This window comes from Pelodiscus sinensis, unplaced genomic scaffold (assembly GCF_049634645.1).
Source record: "Pelodiscus sinensis isolate JC-2024 unplaced genomic scaffold, ASM4963464v1 ctg82, whole genome shotgun sequence".
Lineage (NCBI taxonomy): Eukaryota > Metazoa > Chordata > Testudines > Trionychidae > Pelodiscus > Pelodiscus sinensis.
The window spans coordinates 493,491-512,179 of record NW_027465999.1 but is presented as its reverse complement, the minus strand read 5'-3'; the positions used below and the strand labels follow the sequence as shown (position 1 = coordinate 512,179).

Genomic DNA, 18,689 nt, shown 5'->3' with positions numbered 1-18,689 from the left:
TGTGGCTGCCAAGCTGCCATTTCTCAGCCTGTGGAACTCAAACTGCGGGCAGTTCCACGAGTGAACACACCTCTCTCTCTCTCTCCCTCTCTCTCTCCCTCTCTCTCCCTCTCTCTCTCTCTCCCCCTCTCTCCCTCTCCCTCTCTCTCTCCCTCTCTCCCCCTCTCTCCCTCTCTCTCTCTCTCTCCCTCTCTCCCCCTCTCTCCCTCTCCCTCTCTCTCTCTCTCTCCCCCTCTCTCTCCCCCTCTCTCTCTCTCTCTCTCTCTCCCCCTCTCTCCCTCTCCCTCTCTCTCCCCCCCCCCCCTCTCTCTCTCTCTCTCTCTCTCTCTCAGCAGTTTACTACTTAATACAACAGGGGAGGTTTTGGGATCTTTAAAAGGGGCATTTTTCAGCACAGCGTCGCTCCTCTCCCTCCCTCCCGCCTCCAAAGCACAAATCCGGCGAGTATCCATGTGCGATATTCTCTTTCCTTCTGCTGTTCTTTGTACCCCTTTTCAAAACCCTCACAGGAAGCCCGTGGACCCGGCCGGGCGCTGCAAAGGCAGGAGGGGCCAGACGGCCTGTGGGCCTGCCCCCAGTACACACAGCCGGGTTGGTCTGTTCTCCCCCACAGGTGGGGGAAGGGGTGCAGCTGCCCCGGGACGCCGCTGGTTTGGGGATTCTCTCTCTTCCCTCCCTTTGTCTGAGAGTTTTTCTAAAAAGGACCCAACCGGTGGAAATCTCAAAGGAAACAAAACACTGAAACTCGCCGGCCACGCCTGACCCTCGGAATAAAACCGCCTCGCCCCTCCCCCTCCGCAGGGGGGGCGCCCAAGAGCAGGGGCCTCAGCCCCCCGCCGCCGCGTCAGGCTCTGCCTCCATCTCCCCCCGCCAAGCCCAGAGCGCCGCCCGCCCGGCGGCCTCACCGCACGGCCTTGTGCCGGCCGCCGCAGCAGCCGCAGTGGCCCCCGCACCAGTGGCAGGCGCGCAGGGGCAGGTAGCAGCACATGCAGGGCACGGCCAGCGAGAGCGCCACGAGCGCCAGCCAGCGGGCGCAGAAGTGCGGGTGGCCCAGGTCGCAGGAGCAAGGGTCCGAGTAGTCGCCCTCCGAGTCCGACATGCAGTGGTACAGCAGGCTCTCGGCGCACCACATGCAGCTCAGCTGGTAGACGCAGTGGCCCATGGGGTCCGGCGCGTCCTGGCACTGGCCCCGCCCGTTCTCCTCCCGGGTGAAGACGTCCCGGCAATAGACGCAGCGGGAGGGCGCCGCATCCTCCTCCGCGCCCCCCCCGCCGCCCAGCGCCGGCTCCTTGGCCTGCTTGTGCCGGGGGGGCGAGGGCGCGGCGTGGATCTGGCAGGACGGGGAGCCCTTGGGGTCCCGGGAGCCGCCCCCCGCCGCCGGGCAGCGGCGCTCCTTGCCGCCTTTCTCGAAGTGCACGCACACGCCCGCCTTCTCGGGCACGGCCGCCCGCCGGTAGTCCTCATAGCCCTTGCTGCCCCACGGGGCCCGGCACGGGCTGATGCCCTCCAGCTCCTCCTCGGCCGGCAGGGCCAGGGGCTGCAGGGGCTGCACCTGCCGCAGAGGAGACAGAGCTACAGCCCGGCCCGCTCGCCCGCCTCCGCCCCGGGAGTGCCGCTCTGGCCGCTAGGCCGTGCTGCCCTCCGAGTGCGGGAACAGAACCCAGAGGCCAGGCGCTGGAATCCCGGGTCCTCCGGCTGCCAGACCGGGGCCCCCGCTGCACGCAACCGTGGGCAGCTCCGCCAGCCCGCCCCACCCTCGCCCTGGGCCCTCGGCGCTGCCCAGACCCCAGCCTGTCCGCCCTGTGCACAAAATCCCCCCCCCCCCCGCTATTTTCCTGAGCTCCCCTGAATGCAGCCGCACGACCCCCAGGTGGGCTCCCAGTGGGGGAGGGCGGGTGCCGATGCCCCCTGCGTTTCCAAAAGGGACAGACCCCACTCCCCCAACCCCCGGCTTTCCCTGGAGAGGGCGACCCAGCCCGCGCGGGGCGGACCCTGCCCTCCCCGCCGCGGCCCACCTGCCCTGCCTGGCTCCCTGGCGTGCAGGCCGGCGCCGGGCCGAAGGCGAGCTCCTCAGAGGCGGGCGAGCGCAGGTAGCAGCTGGAGGACGACTCGCTGGTGACGATGGTGACGTGCTTGGGGAGCATTTCCTGGCGGCTGTTGGAGGAGGACTCGCTGTCCGTGCGCGGCTGGGGGCGAAGGCACAGGCCGGTGGGGAGAGAGCCCCAGTGTGGGGCTGGGGGCATCGCTGACACCTCCCTGCTCCCCATAGCCCAGGGCCCCCACGACCCCTCCCTGCAGCGCCCCCCACAGACCCCTCCCTGCTCCCCATAGCCCAAGGCCCCCACGACCCCTCCCTGCAGCGCCCCCCACGGACCCCTCCCTGCTCCCCATAGCCCAAGGCCCCCACAACCCCTCCCTGCAGCGCCCCCCACGGACCCCTCCCTGCTCCCCATAGCCCAAGGCCCCCCGACCCCTCCCTGCAGCGCCCCCCACAGACCCCTCCCTGCTCCCCATAGCCCCCACGGACCCCTCCCTGCAGCACCCCCCATGGACCCCTCCCAGCTCCCCATAGCCCAAGGCCCCCACGACCCCTCCCTGCAGCGCCCCCCACGGACCCCTCCCTGCTCCCCATAGCCCAAGGCCCCCACGGACCCCTCCCTGCAGCGCCCCCCACGGACCCCTCCCTGCTCCCCATAGCCCAAGGCCCCCACGACCCCTCCCTGCAGCGCCCCCCACGGACCCCTCCCTGCTCCCCATAGCCCAAGGCCCCCACGACCCCTCCCTGCAGCGCCCCCCACAGACCCCTCCCTGCTCCCCATAGCCCAAGGCCCCCACGACCCCTCCCTGCAGCGCCCCCCACGGACCCCTCCCTGCTCCCCATAGCCCAAGGCCCCCACGGACCCCTCCCTGCAGCGCCCCCCACAGACCCCTCCCTGCTCCCCATAGCCCAAGGCCCCCACGGACCCCTCCCTGCAGCGCCCCCCACGGACCCCTCCCTGCTCCCCATAGCCCAAGGCCCCCACGGACCCCTCCCTGCAGCGCCCCCCACAGACCCCTCCCTGCTCCCCATAGCCCAGGGCCCCCACGACCCCTCCCTGCAGCGCCCCCCACGGACCCCTCCCTGCTCCCCATAGCCCAAGGCCCCCACGGACCCCTCCCAGCTCCCCATAGCCCAAGGCCCCCACGACCCCTCCCTGCAGCGCCCCCCACGGACCCCTCCCTGCTCCCCATACCCCAGGGCCCCCACGACCCCTCCCTGCAGCGCCCCCCACGGACCCCTCCCTGCTCCCCATAGCCCAAGGCCCCCACGACCCCTCCCTGCAGCGCCCCCCACAGACTCCTCCCTGCTCCCCATAGCCCAAGGCCCCCACGACCCCTCCCTGCAGCGCCCCCCACAGACCCCTCCCTGCTCCCCATAGCCCAAGGCCCCCACGGACCCCTCCCTGCAGCGCCCCCCACAGACCCCTCCCTGCTCCCCATAGCCCAAGGCCCCCACGGACCCCTCCCTGCAGCGCCCCCCACGGACCCCTCCCTGCTCCCCATAGCCCAAGGCCCCCACGACCCCTCCCTGCAGCACCCCCCATGGACCCCTCCCTGCTCCCCATAGCCCAAGGCCCCCACGGACCCCTCCCTGCAGCGCCCCCCACGGACCCCTCCCTGCTCCCCATAGCCCAGGGCCCCCACGACCCCTCCCTGCAGCGCCCCCCACAGACCCCTCCCTGCTCCCCATAGCCCAAGGCCCCCACGGACCCCTCCCAGCTCCCCATAGCCCAGGGCCCCCACGGACCCCTCCCTGCTCCCCATAGCCCAAGGCCCCCACGACCCCTCCCTGCAGCGCCCCCCACGGACCCCTCCCTGCTCCCCATAGCCCAAGGCCCCCATGACCCCTCCCTGCAGCGCCCCCCACGGACCCCTCCCTGCTCCCCATAGCCCAGGGCCCCCACGACCCCTCCCTGCAGCGCCCCCCACGGACCCCTCCCTGCTCCCCATAGCCCAAGGCCCCCACGACCCCTCCCTGCAGCGCCCCCCACGGACCCCTCCCTGCTCCCCATAGCCCAAGGCCCCCACGACCCCTCCCTGCAGCGCCCCCCACGGACCCCTCCCTGCTCCCCATAGCCCAAGGCCCCCACGACCCCTCCCTGCAGCGCCCCCCACGGACCCCTCCCAGCTCCCCATAGCCCAAGGCCCCTACGACCCCTCCCTGCAGCGCCCCCCACGGACCCCTCCCAGCTCCCCATAGCACAAGGCCCCCACGACCCCTCCCTGCAGCGCCCCCCACGGACCCCTCCCTGCTCCCCATAGCCCAAGGCCCCCATGAACCCCTCCCTGCAGCGCCCCCCACGGACCCCTCCCTGCTCCCCATAGCCCAAGGCCCCCACGACCCCTCCCTGCAGCGCCCCCCACGGACCCCTCCCTGCTCCCCATAGCCCAGGGCCCCCACGGACCCCTCCCTGCAGCGCCCCCCACAGACCCCTCCCTGCTCCCCATAGCCCAAGGCCCCCACGACCCCTCCCTGCAGCACCCCCCATGGACCCCTCCCTGCTCCCCATAGCCCAGGGCCCCCACGGACCCCTCCCAGCTCCCCATAGCCCAAGGCCCCCACGACCCCTCCCTGAAGCGCCCCCCACAGATCCCTCCCTGCTCCCCATAGCCCAAGGCCCCCACGGACCCCTCCCTGCAGCGCCCCCCACAGACCCCTCCCTGCTCCCCATAGCCCAAGGCCCCCACGACCCCTCCCTGCAGCACCCCCCATGGACCCCTCCCTGCTCCCCATAGCCCAGGGCCCCCACGGACCCCTCCCAGCTCCCCATAGCCCAAGGCCCCCACGACCCCTCCCTGAAGCGCCCCCCACAGATCCCTCCCTGCTCCCCATAGCCCAAGGCCCCTACGACCCCTCCCTGCAGCACCCCCCACAGACTCCTCCCAGCTCCCCATAGCCCAAGGCCCCCACGACCCCTCCCTGCAGCGCCCCCCACGGACCCCTCCCTGCTCCCCATAGCCCAAGGCCCCCACGACCCCTCCCTGCAGCGCCCCCCACGGACCCCTCCCTGCTCCCCATAGCCCAAGGCCCCCACGACCCCTCCCTGCAGCGCCCCCCACGGACCCCTCCCTGCTCCCCATAGCCCAAGGCCCCCACGGACCCCTCCCTGCAGCGCCCCCCACAGACCCCTCCCTGCTCCCCAAGGCCCCCACGACCCCTCCCTGCAGCGCCCCCCACGGACCCCTCCCTGCTCCCCATAGCCCAAGGCCCCCACGACCCCTCCCTGCAGCGCCCCCCACGGACCCCTCCCTGCTCCCCATAGCCCAAGGCCCCCACGACCCCTCCCTGCAGCGCCCCCCAGGGACCCCTCCCTGCTCCCCATAGCCCAAGGCCCCCACGACCCCTCCCTGCAGCGCCCCCCACGGACCCCTCCCTGCTCCCCATAGCCCAAGGCCCCCACGGACCCCTCCCTGCAGCGCCCCCCACAGACCCCTCCCTGCTCCCCATAGCCCAAGGCCCCCACGACCCCTCCCTGCAGCGCCCCCCACGGACCCCTCCCTGCTCCCCATAGCCCAAGGCCCCCACGGACCCCTCCCTGCTCCCCATAGCCCAAGGCCCCCACGACCCCTCCCTGAAGCGCCCCCCACAGATCCCTCCCTGCTCCCCATAGCCCAAGGCCCCCACGGACCCCTCCCTGCAGCGCCCCCCACGGACCCCTCCCTGCTCCCCATAGCCCAAGGCCCCCACGACCCCTCCCTGCAGCGCCCCCCACAGACCCCTCCCTGCTCCCCATAGCCCAAGGCCCCCACGGACCCCTCCCTGCAGCGCCCCCCACAGACCCCTCCCTGCTCCCCATAGCACAAGGCCCCCTCCCTGCAGCACAGCGCCCCCTAGCACCGCACCTGGGCACTGGGGTCACTGCTGATGGTGCTGCGAGGGCGCCCCTATCCTGCTGTCTGCAGCACCCGTCCCCTCCCCCACAGTCTCCCCTCTGCCCCCCCGTCCCTCCCCGGGCAAGGAGAGCGCTGGCCTGCCAGGCCAGGCCTTTGTCAGCCACAGGGCCCCTGGGCATCCCCGGGTGCCAGTGAGGCTCGCGGTGCCCCGAGCCCCTCCCCTGCCGTGTCTGGCGGGGCAGGGGGGGGGGTTTCAAGGCGCAGTGACGGGGGGGTCACGCGATGTTTCCCGCCGTGTTCGGGGTTTTGGGGACAGTGCTGGGGGCCCGGCTGCCGTGCGCGGGGGCTCGGTTCGCGGGGCGCTCTGCCCGCACAGCCGGCGGCGGTCTGAAGAGCCCTGCAGTGCACACGTAGCCTCGGAGGGAGGGGCCTGTCCAGCCCCTCGCCCGGCCACGGGCCTGCCCCCCGCAGAGCGGGGACTCACCCATCCCCCGGCGCCCCGCTTCAGGGCCCACCGCTCAGCCCCACGCTGCCCCCGGGGTGCAGGGCGCCGAACGGCCAGGGCTGCAGAGCCCCCAGCCACGCGTGGGGCTGCTCCCCGGCTGTCCCTCCCCCCAGGCGAAGGGCCCCCCAGCCCCAGCTTACCACCCCCGCGTCGTCCGCGCCGTCAGCGTCCTCCTGGGAGGAGGAGGAGGAGGAGAGCGAACCTGGAGGGAAGCAGAGGCAGGAGCGTGAGAGCCAGGCGGGCAGTGGGGGGCAGCGCCCGCCGGGACCCCCAGGCAGGGGCAGCGCCTGGCCCTCTGGCTCTGCCCACAGCTGAGATCCCGGAGTGGCCTGGGCATCGGTAGCGCGAGGAGCTCGCATCGCAGTGGCACAGGGGGAAACTGAGGCAGAGGGAGACGCGCCAGCTGCCGTGGGATGGCTTGTCTGAGCCAGAGGGCCGTGCGATGGGGGGCCCAGGCCACGGTGTGTCTGTGACTGGTGCCCCGGGGCTCGCCGAGCGGCCCCCCCAGAGAGACGCTCTCTGACCCCGCGGCCCCCTGCCGACACCCCCGCAGCTCTTCCCTCTCCCCAGCGCCCCTCAGCCAGCCCAGCGCCCCCCAACTCTGCCCCCCTGCTGGCACAGTGCCCCCTGCAGCTCTCCCCGCCTGGCCTGGCAGCCCCCCGACCCTCCCCCCCGCCAGCACAGCGCCCCCCAGCTCTCCCCCCCGGCACAGCGCCCCCTGCTGCTCTCCCCGCCTGGCCTGGCAGCCCCCCGACCCTCCCCCTCCGCCAGCACAGCACCCCCTGCAGCTCTCCCCACCCGGCGTCCCCACATCTCCACCCCCTGCCCGGCACCCCCCACACCTCCCCTCCCGCTTGGTGCCCCCAGCTCTCCCTGCCACCTGGCGCCCCCTGCAACTCTCCCCCCCGCCAGCACAGCGCCCCCCCAGTTCTCCCCCCCCGGCACAGCGCCCCCTGCAGCCCCCCCGGCCCAGCGCCCACCTTCGGCCAGCTCGGCGAGGGCGGCCTGCACGCTGCGCTCGAAGGCCGCGGCGTCGGCCGGGCTCTGGAAGGTCAGGCCGAACTTGCTGTCGCCCACTTTCCAGTGGTGGAAGATGGGGTTCACCTTGTTGTAGACCAGACCCCTCCGCAGCACGCACTCCAGGATGGTCTGCCGGGGGAGGGGAGGGGAGGGTTAGGGCCCGGGCCCAGGCGGCCCCCCCGCCCCCCGCCTAGCCCGGCTTACGGTCTGGTCGCGCAGCCGCTCCCCGCAGATCAGGTACTGGCGCCGCCGCCCGGCCTCCTCGGGGCGCCGCACCTTGCCGATGGTCACGTGGCTCAGGCCGCCCCCGCCCATGGGCACCCATCCCCCGCTCGAGTCGTCTCGGGTCATCACCACAGCTCGCACCCGAAGCATGTAACTGCGGGGCACAAGGGGGCTCCGTGAGAGGCTCGGCCGCCTGCCCACCAGGTCTGTGGGCACTGCAGGCGCTCCATCGCACAGGCACTGCACACACGCCACCTCACGGGCACTGCTGGCGCTCCATCGCACGGGCACTGCACACACGCCACCTCACGGGCACTGCTGGCGCTCCATCGCACGGGCACTGCACACACGCCACCTCACGGGCACTGCTGGCGCTCCATCGCACGGGCACTGCACACACGCCACCTCACGGGCACTGCAGGCGCTCCATCGCACGGGCACTGCACACACGCCACCTCACGGGCACTGCTGGCGCTCCATCGCACGGGCACTGCACACACGCCACCTCACGGGCACTGCAGGCGCTCCATCGCACGGGCACTGCACACACACCACCTCACGGGCACTGCTGGCACTCGATCACACGGGCACTGCACACACGCCACCTCACGGGCACTGCAGGCGCTCCATCGCACGGGCACTGCACACACGCCACCTCACGGGCACTGCTGGCACTCGATCACACGGGCACTGCACACACGCCACCTCACGGGCACTGCAGGTGCTCCATCGCACGGGCACTGCACACACACCACCTCACGGGCACTGCAGGCGCTCCATCGCACAGGCACTGCACACACGCCACCTCACGGGCACTGCTAGTGCTCCATTGCACAGGCACTGCACACACGCCACCTCACAGGCACTGCTGGTGTTCCATTGCACGGGCACTGCACACATGCCACCTCACGGGCACTGCTGGCGCTCCATCGCACGGGCACTGCACACGCGCCACCTCACGGGCACTGCTGGTGCTCCATTGCACGGGCACTGCACACACGCCACCTCACAGGCACTGCTGGCGCTCCATCGCACGGGCACTGCACACACGCCACCTCACGGGCACTGCTAGTGCTCCATTGCACAGGCACTGCACACACGCCACCTCACAGGCACTGCTGGTGCTCCATCACACGGGCACTGCACACACGCCACCTCACGGGCACTGCTAGTGCTCCATTGCACAGGCACTGCACACACGCCACCTCACAGGCACTGCTGGTGTTCCATCGCACGGGCACTGCACACGCGCCACCTCACGGGCACTGCTGGTGCTCCATTGCACGGGCACTGCACACACGCCACCTCACGGGCACTGCTGGCGCTCCATCGCACGGGCACTGCACACACGCCACCTCACGGGCACTGCTGGTGCTCCATCGCACAGGCACTGCACATGCACCATCTAACAGACACTGCATGCACTCTCCTCAGACGGGCACTGCACACCTACCAATGCAAAGCCTGTGTCACGTGCACCCATGTCACAGACACTGCAGGTGCTCCATCTCATGGGCACTGCATGCATTCTGTCAGACAGACACTGCAGACATACCAGTGCAAAGCCTATCTCGTGTACCCATTGCACGGGCACTGCAGGCACTCCATTGCACAGGAACGGCAAGCCTTCCATCACACAGGCACTGCAAACCCTCCATCTCATGGGCACTGCGTGCGCTCCGTCGCACAGACACTGCACTCTCCATTGCACAGATGCTGCACACCCTACCATTGCACAGCCTGTGTCATGTTTACCCATCACGCGGACACTGCATGCACGCCATCACATGGGAATTGCACATGGTTCATCACCTGGGCACTGCACGCACTCCCTCGTACAGACACTGCATGCCCTCCATTGCACGGACACTGCACACCCTACCAATCCACAGCCTGTGTCACATGCACCCATCGCATGGGCACTGCGCACTGGCCATCGCTTGCCAATTGCACAGGCCTACATGCCCCATGGCACAGGCACTATCTAACCCTGCCACATGGGCACTGCATGTCCCACCAATGTACAGCCTGTCTCCTAAGCACTGCGTCTCCTGCTAAAAGATCCTTCTGTTTCACAGGCTCCAACCACGGCGCATGCTCTGTATGCCTCATTAACATGTAGCCTGTGTCACGTGCACCGTCGTACAGGCACTGCACCCCAGCCATTGTGCACACACTGCAAACACCAAAGGCACCTCTTGCACTGCAGCCCTTCACTGCTTGCACACTGCGCACACTGCAAACATTCCTCCTGCCTCACATCCATCAGCCACCTGCATTGCCAGTGCACTGCGCACAGTGCAAAGGAGCCTCATGTGTCACATTCACCCCTGGGCACACACTGCACAGCCCCACTGCTCGCACTGCTCCGCAGAGGTGCCCACGCACTGGATGCTGCACGCAGCTATAAACGCGCCTCAGTTCTGCGCACGTTCCTGTCTGATGTGCACCAATGCACGGGCCCTGCAGCCCCACCACCGTGCAGCCTGCCCCCTGCCCCGAGGCTGCTCCCTGCGCGGCCCTGCTCTGGCACTGCCTGTATCTTCGGGGTCCCCCCGCCCCACCGCACACCCGCACCCCGTCCTGCACACTCTTCGTCCCTTCCCCGCCCCACGTCAGCATCCTGAGCTGCATACGCCTCGTCCCTTCCCCCGCCCCACACTAGCACCCCATCCTGCATATGCCTTGTCCCCTCCCCCACCTCTCACCCACACCCGCACCCGTCCTGCACACGCCTCGTCCCTTCCCCCGCCCCACACCAGCATCCCGACCTGCATATGCCTCATCCCCTCCCCCACCCTGCAGAACACCTGCACCCGTCCTGCACATGCCTCCCCCGCCCCCCATCCTGCACATGCCTCGTCCCCTGCCCCGCCCCTCCCGCCTCCCCAACCTGCACATGCCTCGTCCCCTCCCCCACATCACCCCCCTGCACACGCCTCATCCCCTCCCTCGCTCCTTCCGCCCCCCCGACCTGCACATGCCTCGTCCCCTCCCCCACATCACCCCCCTGCACACGCCTCATCCCCTCCCCTGCTCCTTCCGCCCCCCCGACCTGCACATGCCTCGTCCCCTCCCCCACATCACCCCCCCTGCACACGCCTCATCCCCTCCCCCACAGCTGCCACCAGCCCCCCGCCCCCTCCCTGCGTGGAGCCAGGAGGCTGAGGACGGCCCAGCATGACCCCCAATCTCATCCCACATCAAGTGGTTCATTCACCATCTGGGAGGCCTCCCTCTTCGTCCCCCAGCTGATCCCTGTCCCCTCCCCAGCCAACCCTCAGCCCCCACCTGCCCGCCCACCCTGGCCCCATTCGCTGCCACCCCAGCCTAATGCGCCAGTGGGCATGGGCAGTGCTGCTCCGACGCCCCAGGGCACACAGCCGGGCGGCGGGAGGGCCAGATGACATGGGCTGCACGGACATGGGCACAAGCGCACACGGCTAGCGGGAAACGAGTCACAAGAAAACATTCCCCAGCAGCCCCAGAACAGAACTCAGGTGTCAGGGGCCCGGAGCCGCGCTGAGATCACAGGACCCAGGAGTCCAGGGTCCCGGAGCCGGCGCCGCGCTGAGATCACAGGACCCAGGAGTCCAGGGTCCCGGAGCCGGCGCCGCGCTGAGATCACAGGACCCAGGAGTCCAGGGTCCCGGAGCCGGCGCCGCGCTGAGATCACAGGACCCTGGTGTCCGGGGAAAACGCCTGGGAAAAGCTGACACCCGTTTGGAGAAGCCCTGGCACTAGAGGGCGGTGCCACCTGGCATCAGCCCAGCCCGACTTGCTGCTTGTCCCCGGCCATTGCTGCCAATGCCCTGAGCTCCCTGCCCACGGCCCTGCCCCGCCCCACCCCTCACTCCCCCCCGCCAGCCTGGCCCTGCCCCCAGCATCCCTCCCTTCCTCCCACTCCCACCACGGTGCCAACCGCCTGACTTGGGCACTGATTAACCCGCTCCCCTCCCCCTGCCCCTCCGCAGCAGCAGCTCGGCTGCCCAGGCGTCGTACACAGCGGCCCTGCTCGCCGGCGGGGGCGGGAGTTAATCATTGACGGCGCGGAGCCGGGCGGGGGGGGCAGGTGGCTCGGCACGGGCAGGGCCCCACACGCCCAGCTGCACCCAGGGCCGCCGGGCAGAGCCCCAAGGCCAGGCTGGAGGAGGGAAGCTGGCTGAGGGGAGGGGGCTCTAGGGTCAAGTCCTGTCTCTGCCACAGTCTGCCCTGGGTGACCCCGGTTGCGACACTTTGCCTCTCCGCTGTAAACTGGGCGGAATGACCGTCCCGGGCCAGAGCGGCTGGGCAGAGGCTGCGCCCGGCCTGTGGGGAAGGCAGTGACCATGCACCCTCCCGGGGGGCCCCGGCACAACGGCACCCGGGCCCCTGGCTCACCCGGGCCACGCTCGCTGCAACGCCGCCAACCAGAGCCCCCTCGAAACGGGAGTCGGGGCAGGGCCTGGGTGCAGCTCGCTCAGGCCCGGCCTGGCTGCGGGGAGGGACCAGGTGTGACGCGGGGGGGTGGCCACTCTGGTTATGCAGGGGGTGTCTGTAGCACTGCCCGGGGGGGGCCCTGGGGACCGGCACGTTGGCCATGGCCCAGCAACTCCGCACCTGGCCAGAGGGAGGGGTTTGAACAAAGGGGGGGGCTGCCTGGGGGGGGAGTGTGCGGGGGCTGGGGGGGGCGGTCTCGGCTGGGCAAACATAGAGAGAACAGACTAAGCCGAGTGCGAGGGGTTCGGGGGCCTGGGTACCCTGCCCCAAGGGGTCTGAGGCTGCCTGCCCCTCACTCCGCTGTCCACCCGGGCCGGGCTGCATCTCCGAGAAGCAACGAACCTCCCTGTTCGACTGGCTGGCGGAGTCACATCTGGCTGCTACGGGGGTGCAGGGTCGGGGGTCCCCGACGCGCCATCACACCAGGTACTCCCACCTCGCCCCCAGATCAGCTGTGCTCCATACTGCAGCCAGGGCCCTGGCAGCCTGCGCCCATCTGAGCACGCCAGCGCCGGTGCAGCGCTTGGCTTGAGGGGATGCTGCCAGATGCCATGCAGTGCCCGTGCAGTGCCCCATGCAGTGCCTGTGCAGTGTCAGTGCAGAGCCCCATGCAGTGCCCCATGCAGTGACTGTGCAGTGTCCGTTCAGAGCCCCATGCAGTGCCCCGTGCAGTGCCCCATGCAATGACTGTGCAGTGTCCATGCAGAGCCCCGTGCAGTGTCCGTTCAGAGCCCCGTGCAGTGCCCCATGCAGTGTCTGTGCAGAGCCCCATGCAGTGACTGTGCAGTGTCCATGCAGAACCCCGTGCAGTGTCCGTTCAGAGCCCCGTGCAGTGACTGTGCAGTGTCCATGCAGAGCCCCGTGCAGTGTCCGTGCAGAGCCCCATGCAGTGCCTGTGCAGTGTCCGTGCAGAGCCCCGTGCAGTGTCCATGCAGTGCCCGTGCAGTGCCCCATGCAGTGCCTGTGCAGAGCCCCATGCAGTGCCCCATGCAGTGCCCCGTGCAGTGCCCCGTACAGAGCCTGTGCAGAGCCCCATGCAGTGCCCCATGCAGTGCCCCGTACAGAGCCCCATGCAGTGACTGTGCAGTGCCTGTGCAGTGCCCCATGCAGTGACTGTGCAGTGTCCGTGCAGAGCCCCGTGCAGTGTCCGTGCAGTGCCTGTGCAGAGCCCCATGCAGTGCCCCGTGCAGTGCCCCGTACAGAGCCCCATGCAGTGTCCGTGCAGTGCCTGTGCAGTGCCCCATGCAGTGACTGTGCAGTGTCCGTGCAGAGCCCCGTGCAGTGTCCGTGCAGTGCCTGTGCAGAGCCCCATGCAGTGCCCCGTGCAGTGCCCCGTACAGAGCCCCATGCAGTGCCTGTGCAGAGCTTTGTGCAGAGCCCCATACAGAGCCCTGTGCAGAGCCTCCCCACTTTCCCCTGCCGCACCAGAGCCCGGGGCCCAGCCTAGTAGGCTGTGGCAGGATGGCGGGGGACGGGGGCTGGAGCACCAGCACAGGCTCCCCAAGCCGGGCGGGGGGCTGAGTCATGGGGCCCAGACCCAGGCAAGCTGGGGCCACAGCCAGCCCCCAGGCCTGAGCGGGGGGTGGTAGAGGCCCCAGGCCGCCGGCGAGCGGTGCACTTTCTGGTGTGTGCAGGGGCGGAGCCGCTGCCGGGACTGGAACAGGAGGGCGGTTTGGCGGAGCCCGAACCGATTTCAGCAAAAGGGACACAAAGCCGCTGTGGGGTCCCTCCTGGGAGTTCTGCCCCCTAGGGCCAGGGCCTGCTCCGGGACGAGCCCTTTCGAAGGCAGCCCCCCAACCGCTGCGCTCAGAAACAGCCGAGCCGCTCCTGCGGGTTTCATGGCCCTCCCGCCCCCGGGGCTGCGGCACCTGGACTGCACCCAACCCCTGCACCCCCGGCGCCCAGCCTGTGCTGGTGCTCCAGCCCCCCTCCCCCGCCATCCTGCCACAGCTGCAGGCGCCGGGCTCCCTGGGCCACCGGACCAGCAGGTGAGCTGGGGCAGGGCCAGATTCCCTCGTGCCAGCGCCGGGCCGCACGAGGGCAGGACGGGCCCGGGCGAGGGGAGCCCAGCGCCCGTGCGATCAGAGGTGGCGGGTGTGCACGGCTCCCACAGTCAGTGTCGTGCGCAGCCCACCCCCACCTCGCGCCACGGCCCAGGCGCTCCGTGGGTGCCCTGGCAGGAAAACCCGGCGTGGCCGGAAGCCCACGGAGTCGGGCAGCCCGGCGCTAACACCACGTCTCGCGAGCCACGCATGGAGCCCGGCAGGTCGCCCGCCATGGTCGGCAGATTCCCTGATTGCGCCCGCGTCCGAGGCAGCAGGGCCACCGGGCCACGCCGAGTTCTCATGCCCCAAAGGCCAGGCTCTCCGGGTAGTCTCGGCTCCCCCAACAAGGCAGGCAAAGGGACACTCTCCAGTTCTCGCCGGTGCTTGGCTCCTCACACCGCAGCCTCGCTCCGCACCTGCCACGGCCTCACCAGCCTCCCCTCGAGGCGCTTCCACCGGGCCGCCCGGGGGCCCAGTCAGGGTGCTGTGCCTCTCGGTGCTCACGGCCACAGGGGACCATCCCACCCCTAAAGGGGCCCCCGAGCGTCCCGTCCAGCAAGGGAGCCGGGGGCAGCACTCCGGCCCCCGCGGGAGCTTGGGCCACGTGCCAGCGCCTGCGCCGTTACAGACCACCCCCTGCCTTCCAACCGGAGCTGGTCTCGCTTTGCCCACTGCAGGGCCGGGCGCCACTGACCCACCGAGAACTCAGTCGGGGGCCGCACACGAGTGAGAAGCAAAAAACCCAACCAAAGCGCCGGGGGGGGACGGGCCCTCCCCGCATTCCCCTCGCACGCCAGAGCCTTGGGAGGCCCAGGCACGTAGATTTGGGGCTCCAGCCCTGTGGCGGGTCGCCAGGTGGCTGGAGCGCCAGCGCGGGCTCCCCAATGCCGGGGGGAGCCTGAGCCTCAGGGGCCGGATCCAGGCGAGCCAGGGGCCGTGTCTGGCTGCGGGGCCTCCCCGACCTCACTGGGCCCTTCGCGAGAGGCACTGGGCGGTACCAGGCATGTCCTAGCCTAGGCGAGGGCTGAGGCTCGCCGGGGAACGGGGCCGGCTCCATGCAACCGGCTGCCAGGGCGGCTTCGTCGTGGGCTCCGCAGCCGAACGCGGGGCCGAGCTGTCTCCGGCCGAGCCCACCGTGTGCAGCCACTGTGATTCGCTACCATGCTGACGCCTGTTCACACCCCTGTGTCACCCTGCAGAGGGACTTAGACACCCGCTCCGCGTCCCCACGCGCCCCAGCCCCTGGCGCAGCTCCTCTGAGCTCCTTCTCCAGTTCTTCCTTGTCCTCGCGCCTCTCCCACCCTGCCCGCCCGGGGCCAGCCCTTCCCACGCGGCTCCCCGCTGCTCCGGGCATGTTTCCCGTTTCCTGTCTTGCTCTGGAAACCACTCCAGGTCCCCGTGCTGTGGAACAAGGGCACTCCGCATGGCAACAGATGTGGCACTGGTACTTGGTACATTGTTCTCTGCCATGGATTGTTCACCTGTGGAACTCCTTGCCACAAGATGATCCCGAAAGCCAAAGAGCCCAGCAGGACTGAGGGAAAAGGGAGAAGAGGTCTGTACAGCTAATCCATGGCACAGATTAGACTGAAGGAAGAAGTGGTACTTAGCCTGGCAGCTCACTGACGCAGCACAACAGGGTGCTCGTCTCTGACTGGGAGGCGCCCACGTCCCGAGGCAGACAGCTGCGCTCACACCGGCCCCACGGCCCAGCAGGCCCAACACTCTGCATCTGCGCAGGAGCCATCCGAGGACCTCAGTGCACGTCCCAGTGTCTCTCAGCACGTGTGGTGGGAGCGAGTGCCCAAGCCAGGCACGGCCTTGCGCTAGCCACTCTGCCACACTGCCCTTTTCTGTGGCACTGCCCCTTATGTCCCACCCCCTCACCTCCTGCCCCAGAACCATGGCCCATGTACGGAACCAGTCCCCTACTCCCTTCCCTGAGGCAGGAAACGAGCCCTGGAAACGAGTCTTGACTCCCAGCCCACGTTCTGACCACTAGCCAACACTCCCCAGCATGGAGACCAGGCCTACTGGCTTCCAGCCCATGTTCTAACCTCTGCCCCACAGATGGGGCTGGAGGCACAAACAATATTCCGCGTGCTCCGTGCAACACAAGCGCCCCGCTGACACCCAGCTTCCCAGCCCCCCCTTTCTCATGCACCCCCGGCTCTGGCTGCTTTACGCGTGGGGCGAGCGCGTTAACTGGAGGTGCCTGTCCTGAGTGGCCGCCCCAGGGGCAGCCTGGCGTTCAGGGCGGCCCGCAGCCATTTCTCCCCGTAGCGCAGTCACATACAGAGCCCTGCGGCCACCAAAGCCGCCCTGCCACTCAGGCAGGTTGCGGGCAGGCGGGGGGAGGCCGCACGCCTGGGGGGGACTGGCAAGGGGGCGGGGAGCATTCCTGGAGCCTGTCCCAGCCCTGGGGAAGGAGCAGGGGCCCTGGGAGTCAGGCCCTGGTCTGAACCCCCCAGTGCGCCAGGTGGGCCAGGGTGCAGGCTGGAGGCCATGGCCAGCCACAAGCTGGTGGCTCCCAGCCCCTCGCAGACCTGGCCCGGCGCCCACTTCCCAATTTACAGGCAGGGGAACCAAGGCGCTGGGCAGGGGCGGGGCCGGACCACAGCACCCACCCCTGGGAGAGCGGCTGCGCCGGGTGGGCCTCATGGCTCCCCCCATGGACCCTGCCGGGAACCATCCACTTTGCAACAACAAACCTGAGAATGCAAACTTCCCTGCTTGTCCCCATCCCCCGCTCCCGGCCCCATCCCGCTGCCCCATCCCCTGCCCCCATCCCCCATCCCGCTGCCCCATCCCCTGCCCCCATCACCCCATCCCCCGCTCCCGTCCCCATCCCGCTGCCCCATCCCCCATCCCCCGCTCCCATCCCCATCCCGCTGCCCCATCCCCTGCCCCCATCACCCCATCCCCCGCTCCCGTCCCCATCCCGCTGCCCCATCCCCTGCCCCCATCCCCCATCCCCCGCTCCCGTCCCCCATCCCGCTGCCCCATCCCCTGCCCCCATCACCCCATCCCCCGCTCCCATCCCCATCCCCTGCCCCCATTCCCTGCTCCATCCCCTATTCCCTGCCCCCATCACTCCCACCCCACTGCTCTCCATCCTCTGCCCCCTATCACCCCATTCCACTGCCCCCATCTCCTGCCCCATCACACTTTCCCCATCACCCCCATCCCACTGCCCCCCATCCCCTGCCCCCATCACCCGCACCCCTCTCCCCCCTGCGGGCTTGGAGAAATTTGATGCTGGGGGGGGGGAATAAATACATAAAATCAGCAGACCACCAGGATGCAAGGAAGGAAGCTCTTCCCACCAATCAGGAGCCAGCGCGAGGCCTTTCCGACGCTCCGGAATATGAATGAAGGTTTTTCTCAAGACAAGCTCCGGAACAAAGTCCCAGATGGGGGGCGACGCCAGGCCCCCCCGGCCGGCAGCGCAGCATCGCGGGGCGCGTTGGAGGCATGTGCGTGACATCACGGCGGGTTGCCGTGGGAAACATGACGGCTCGCCGGAGGAGAGACACCGCGGCGAAGTGGACCCACCGATCCCGGGGGGGATCAGGGAGAACCGGGGCGGGGGGACGCGGACAGGGCAGCGCTGCGCAGAGCCAGGAGGCATCCCTCCCCCCCCAGCCGCTCCCCGGTTCCCGTCCGCACAACGGCGGATTTTTCTCCGGGCCCCGCCATCACCGCGCCGCACGAATATGAATGTAACATCCGGGGGGGGGAGCCCGGAGAGGACCGTTTTCCATTGACCAATACATACGCCCGACCCCCCCTGTGCGCCCCGACTTCCCCCTCTGCCCCACGCCCTGGCCCGCCCGCCCGTGCTCCGGGAGCAGCCCCAGCCCCCCCCACGGACCGCTCGGAAGTCTCCCCTGGATCACGAGAGTTTCAAAGGCCCCGTCGCGGCACCTGCCTGCCACGCGCGTCCGAGCGCGCCCCGCGCCCCGAGCCGGGCAGCCGGGCCCGGATACGTACAGTCCGCTGGCGCCGCTCCGTGCAGAAGCCGGCTGCCGGTGCACGATTTGGGGGGTCAAAGCAGCGGGGTTTACTGTGCAGAAAAAGCCCCCCCGGAGGCGCTCTGTAGCCCCCGCCCCGCCCCGCCAGGGCGGTAGGCGCCGGGCAGCGGGCGCCCGGAGAGGAATGTTGCAAACGCCTATCCACGGCCTCGCGGCTGGATCCTTTCAGCCCATCTCAATGGAAACCGTGGGATTTTTGTGAATGGAGGGTCACGTGACCCAAGCGAGGCTCTTTGTCCCTCTCCCTTCAATAAACAACAGGTGAACGAGGAAAAAAAGACTCCAAGATACATGGGGGGGGGGGCATAGGTACAGGCTGTGCCACTGTCACTCCGCACCTCCCCAGTTCCCACGGCGTGACAGCGCGGGATGGAAAGCCCCCCCCCCCTACCCTCACCCCCCCCACCTGACATGCCAAGAAGGGAAGGAAATTAAACCCACCATGATGGATCCTCTAGGTGAACCCTGTCTTCCTCTTCTTTTTTTTTATGAATGAATCCAGATGCA

The 18,689-nt window shown here is 69.6% G+C and overlaps 1 protein-coding gene across 1 annotated transcript; it reads right to left on the bottom strand.

Annotated features, from left to right (window-relative positions):
• Window positions 1–315: 315 nt before the first annotated feature.
• Window positions 316–18,453, bottom strand: SPRED3 (sprouty related EVH1 domain containing 3). The gene is made up of 6 exons (XM_075917980.1): window positions 18,142–18,453; window positions 7,604–7,778; window positions 7,360–7,528; window positions 6,520–6,581; window positions 2,016–2,186; window positions 316–1,552 (listed from the first exon to the last, which is right to left on the bottom strand). Exons 2-6 carry the CDS (start codon window positions 7,772–7,774, stop codon window positions 902–904), a joined length of 1,224 nt encoding a protein of 407 aa, XP_075774095.1. The 5' UTR covers window positions 7,775–7,778; window positions 18,142–18,453; the 3' UTR covers window positions 316–901.
• Window positions 18,454–18,689: the final 236 nt, after the last annotated feature.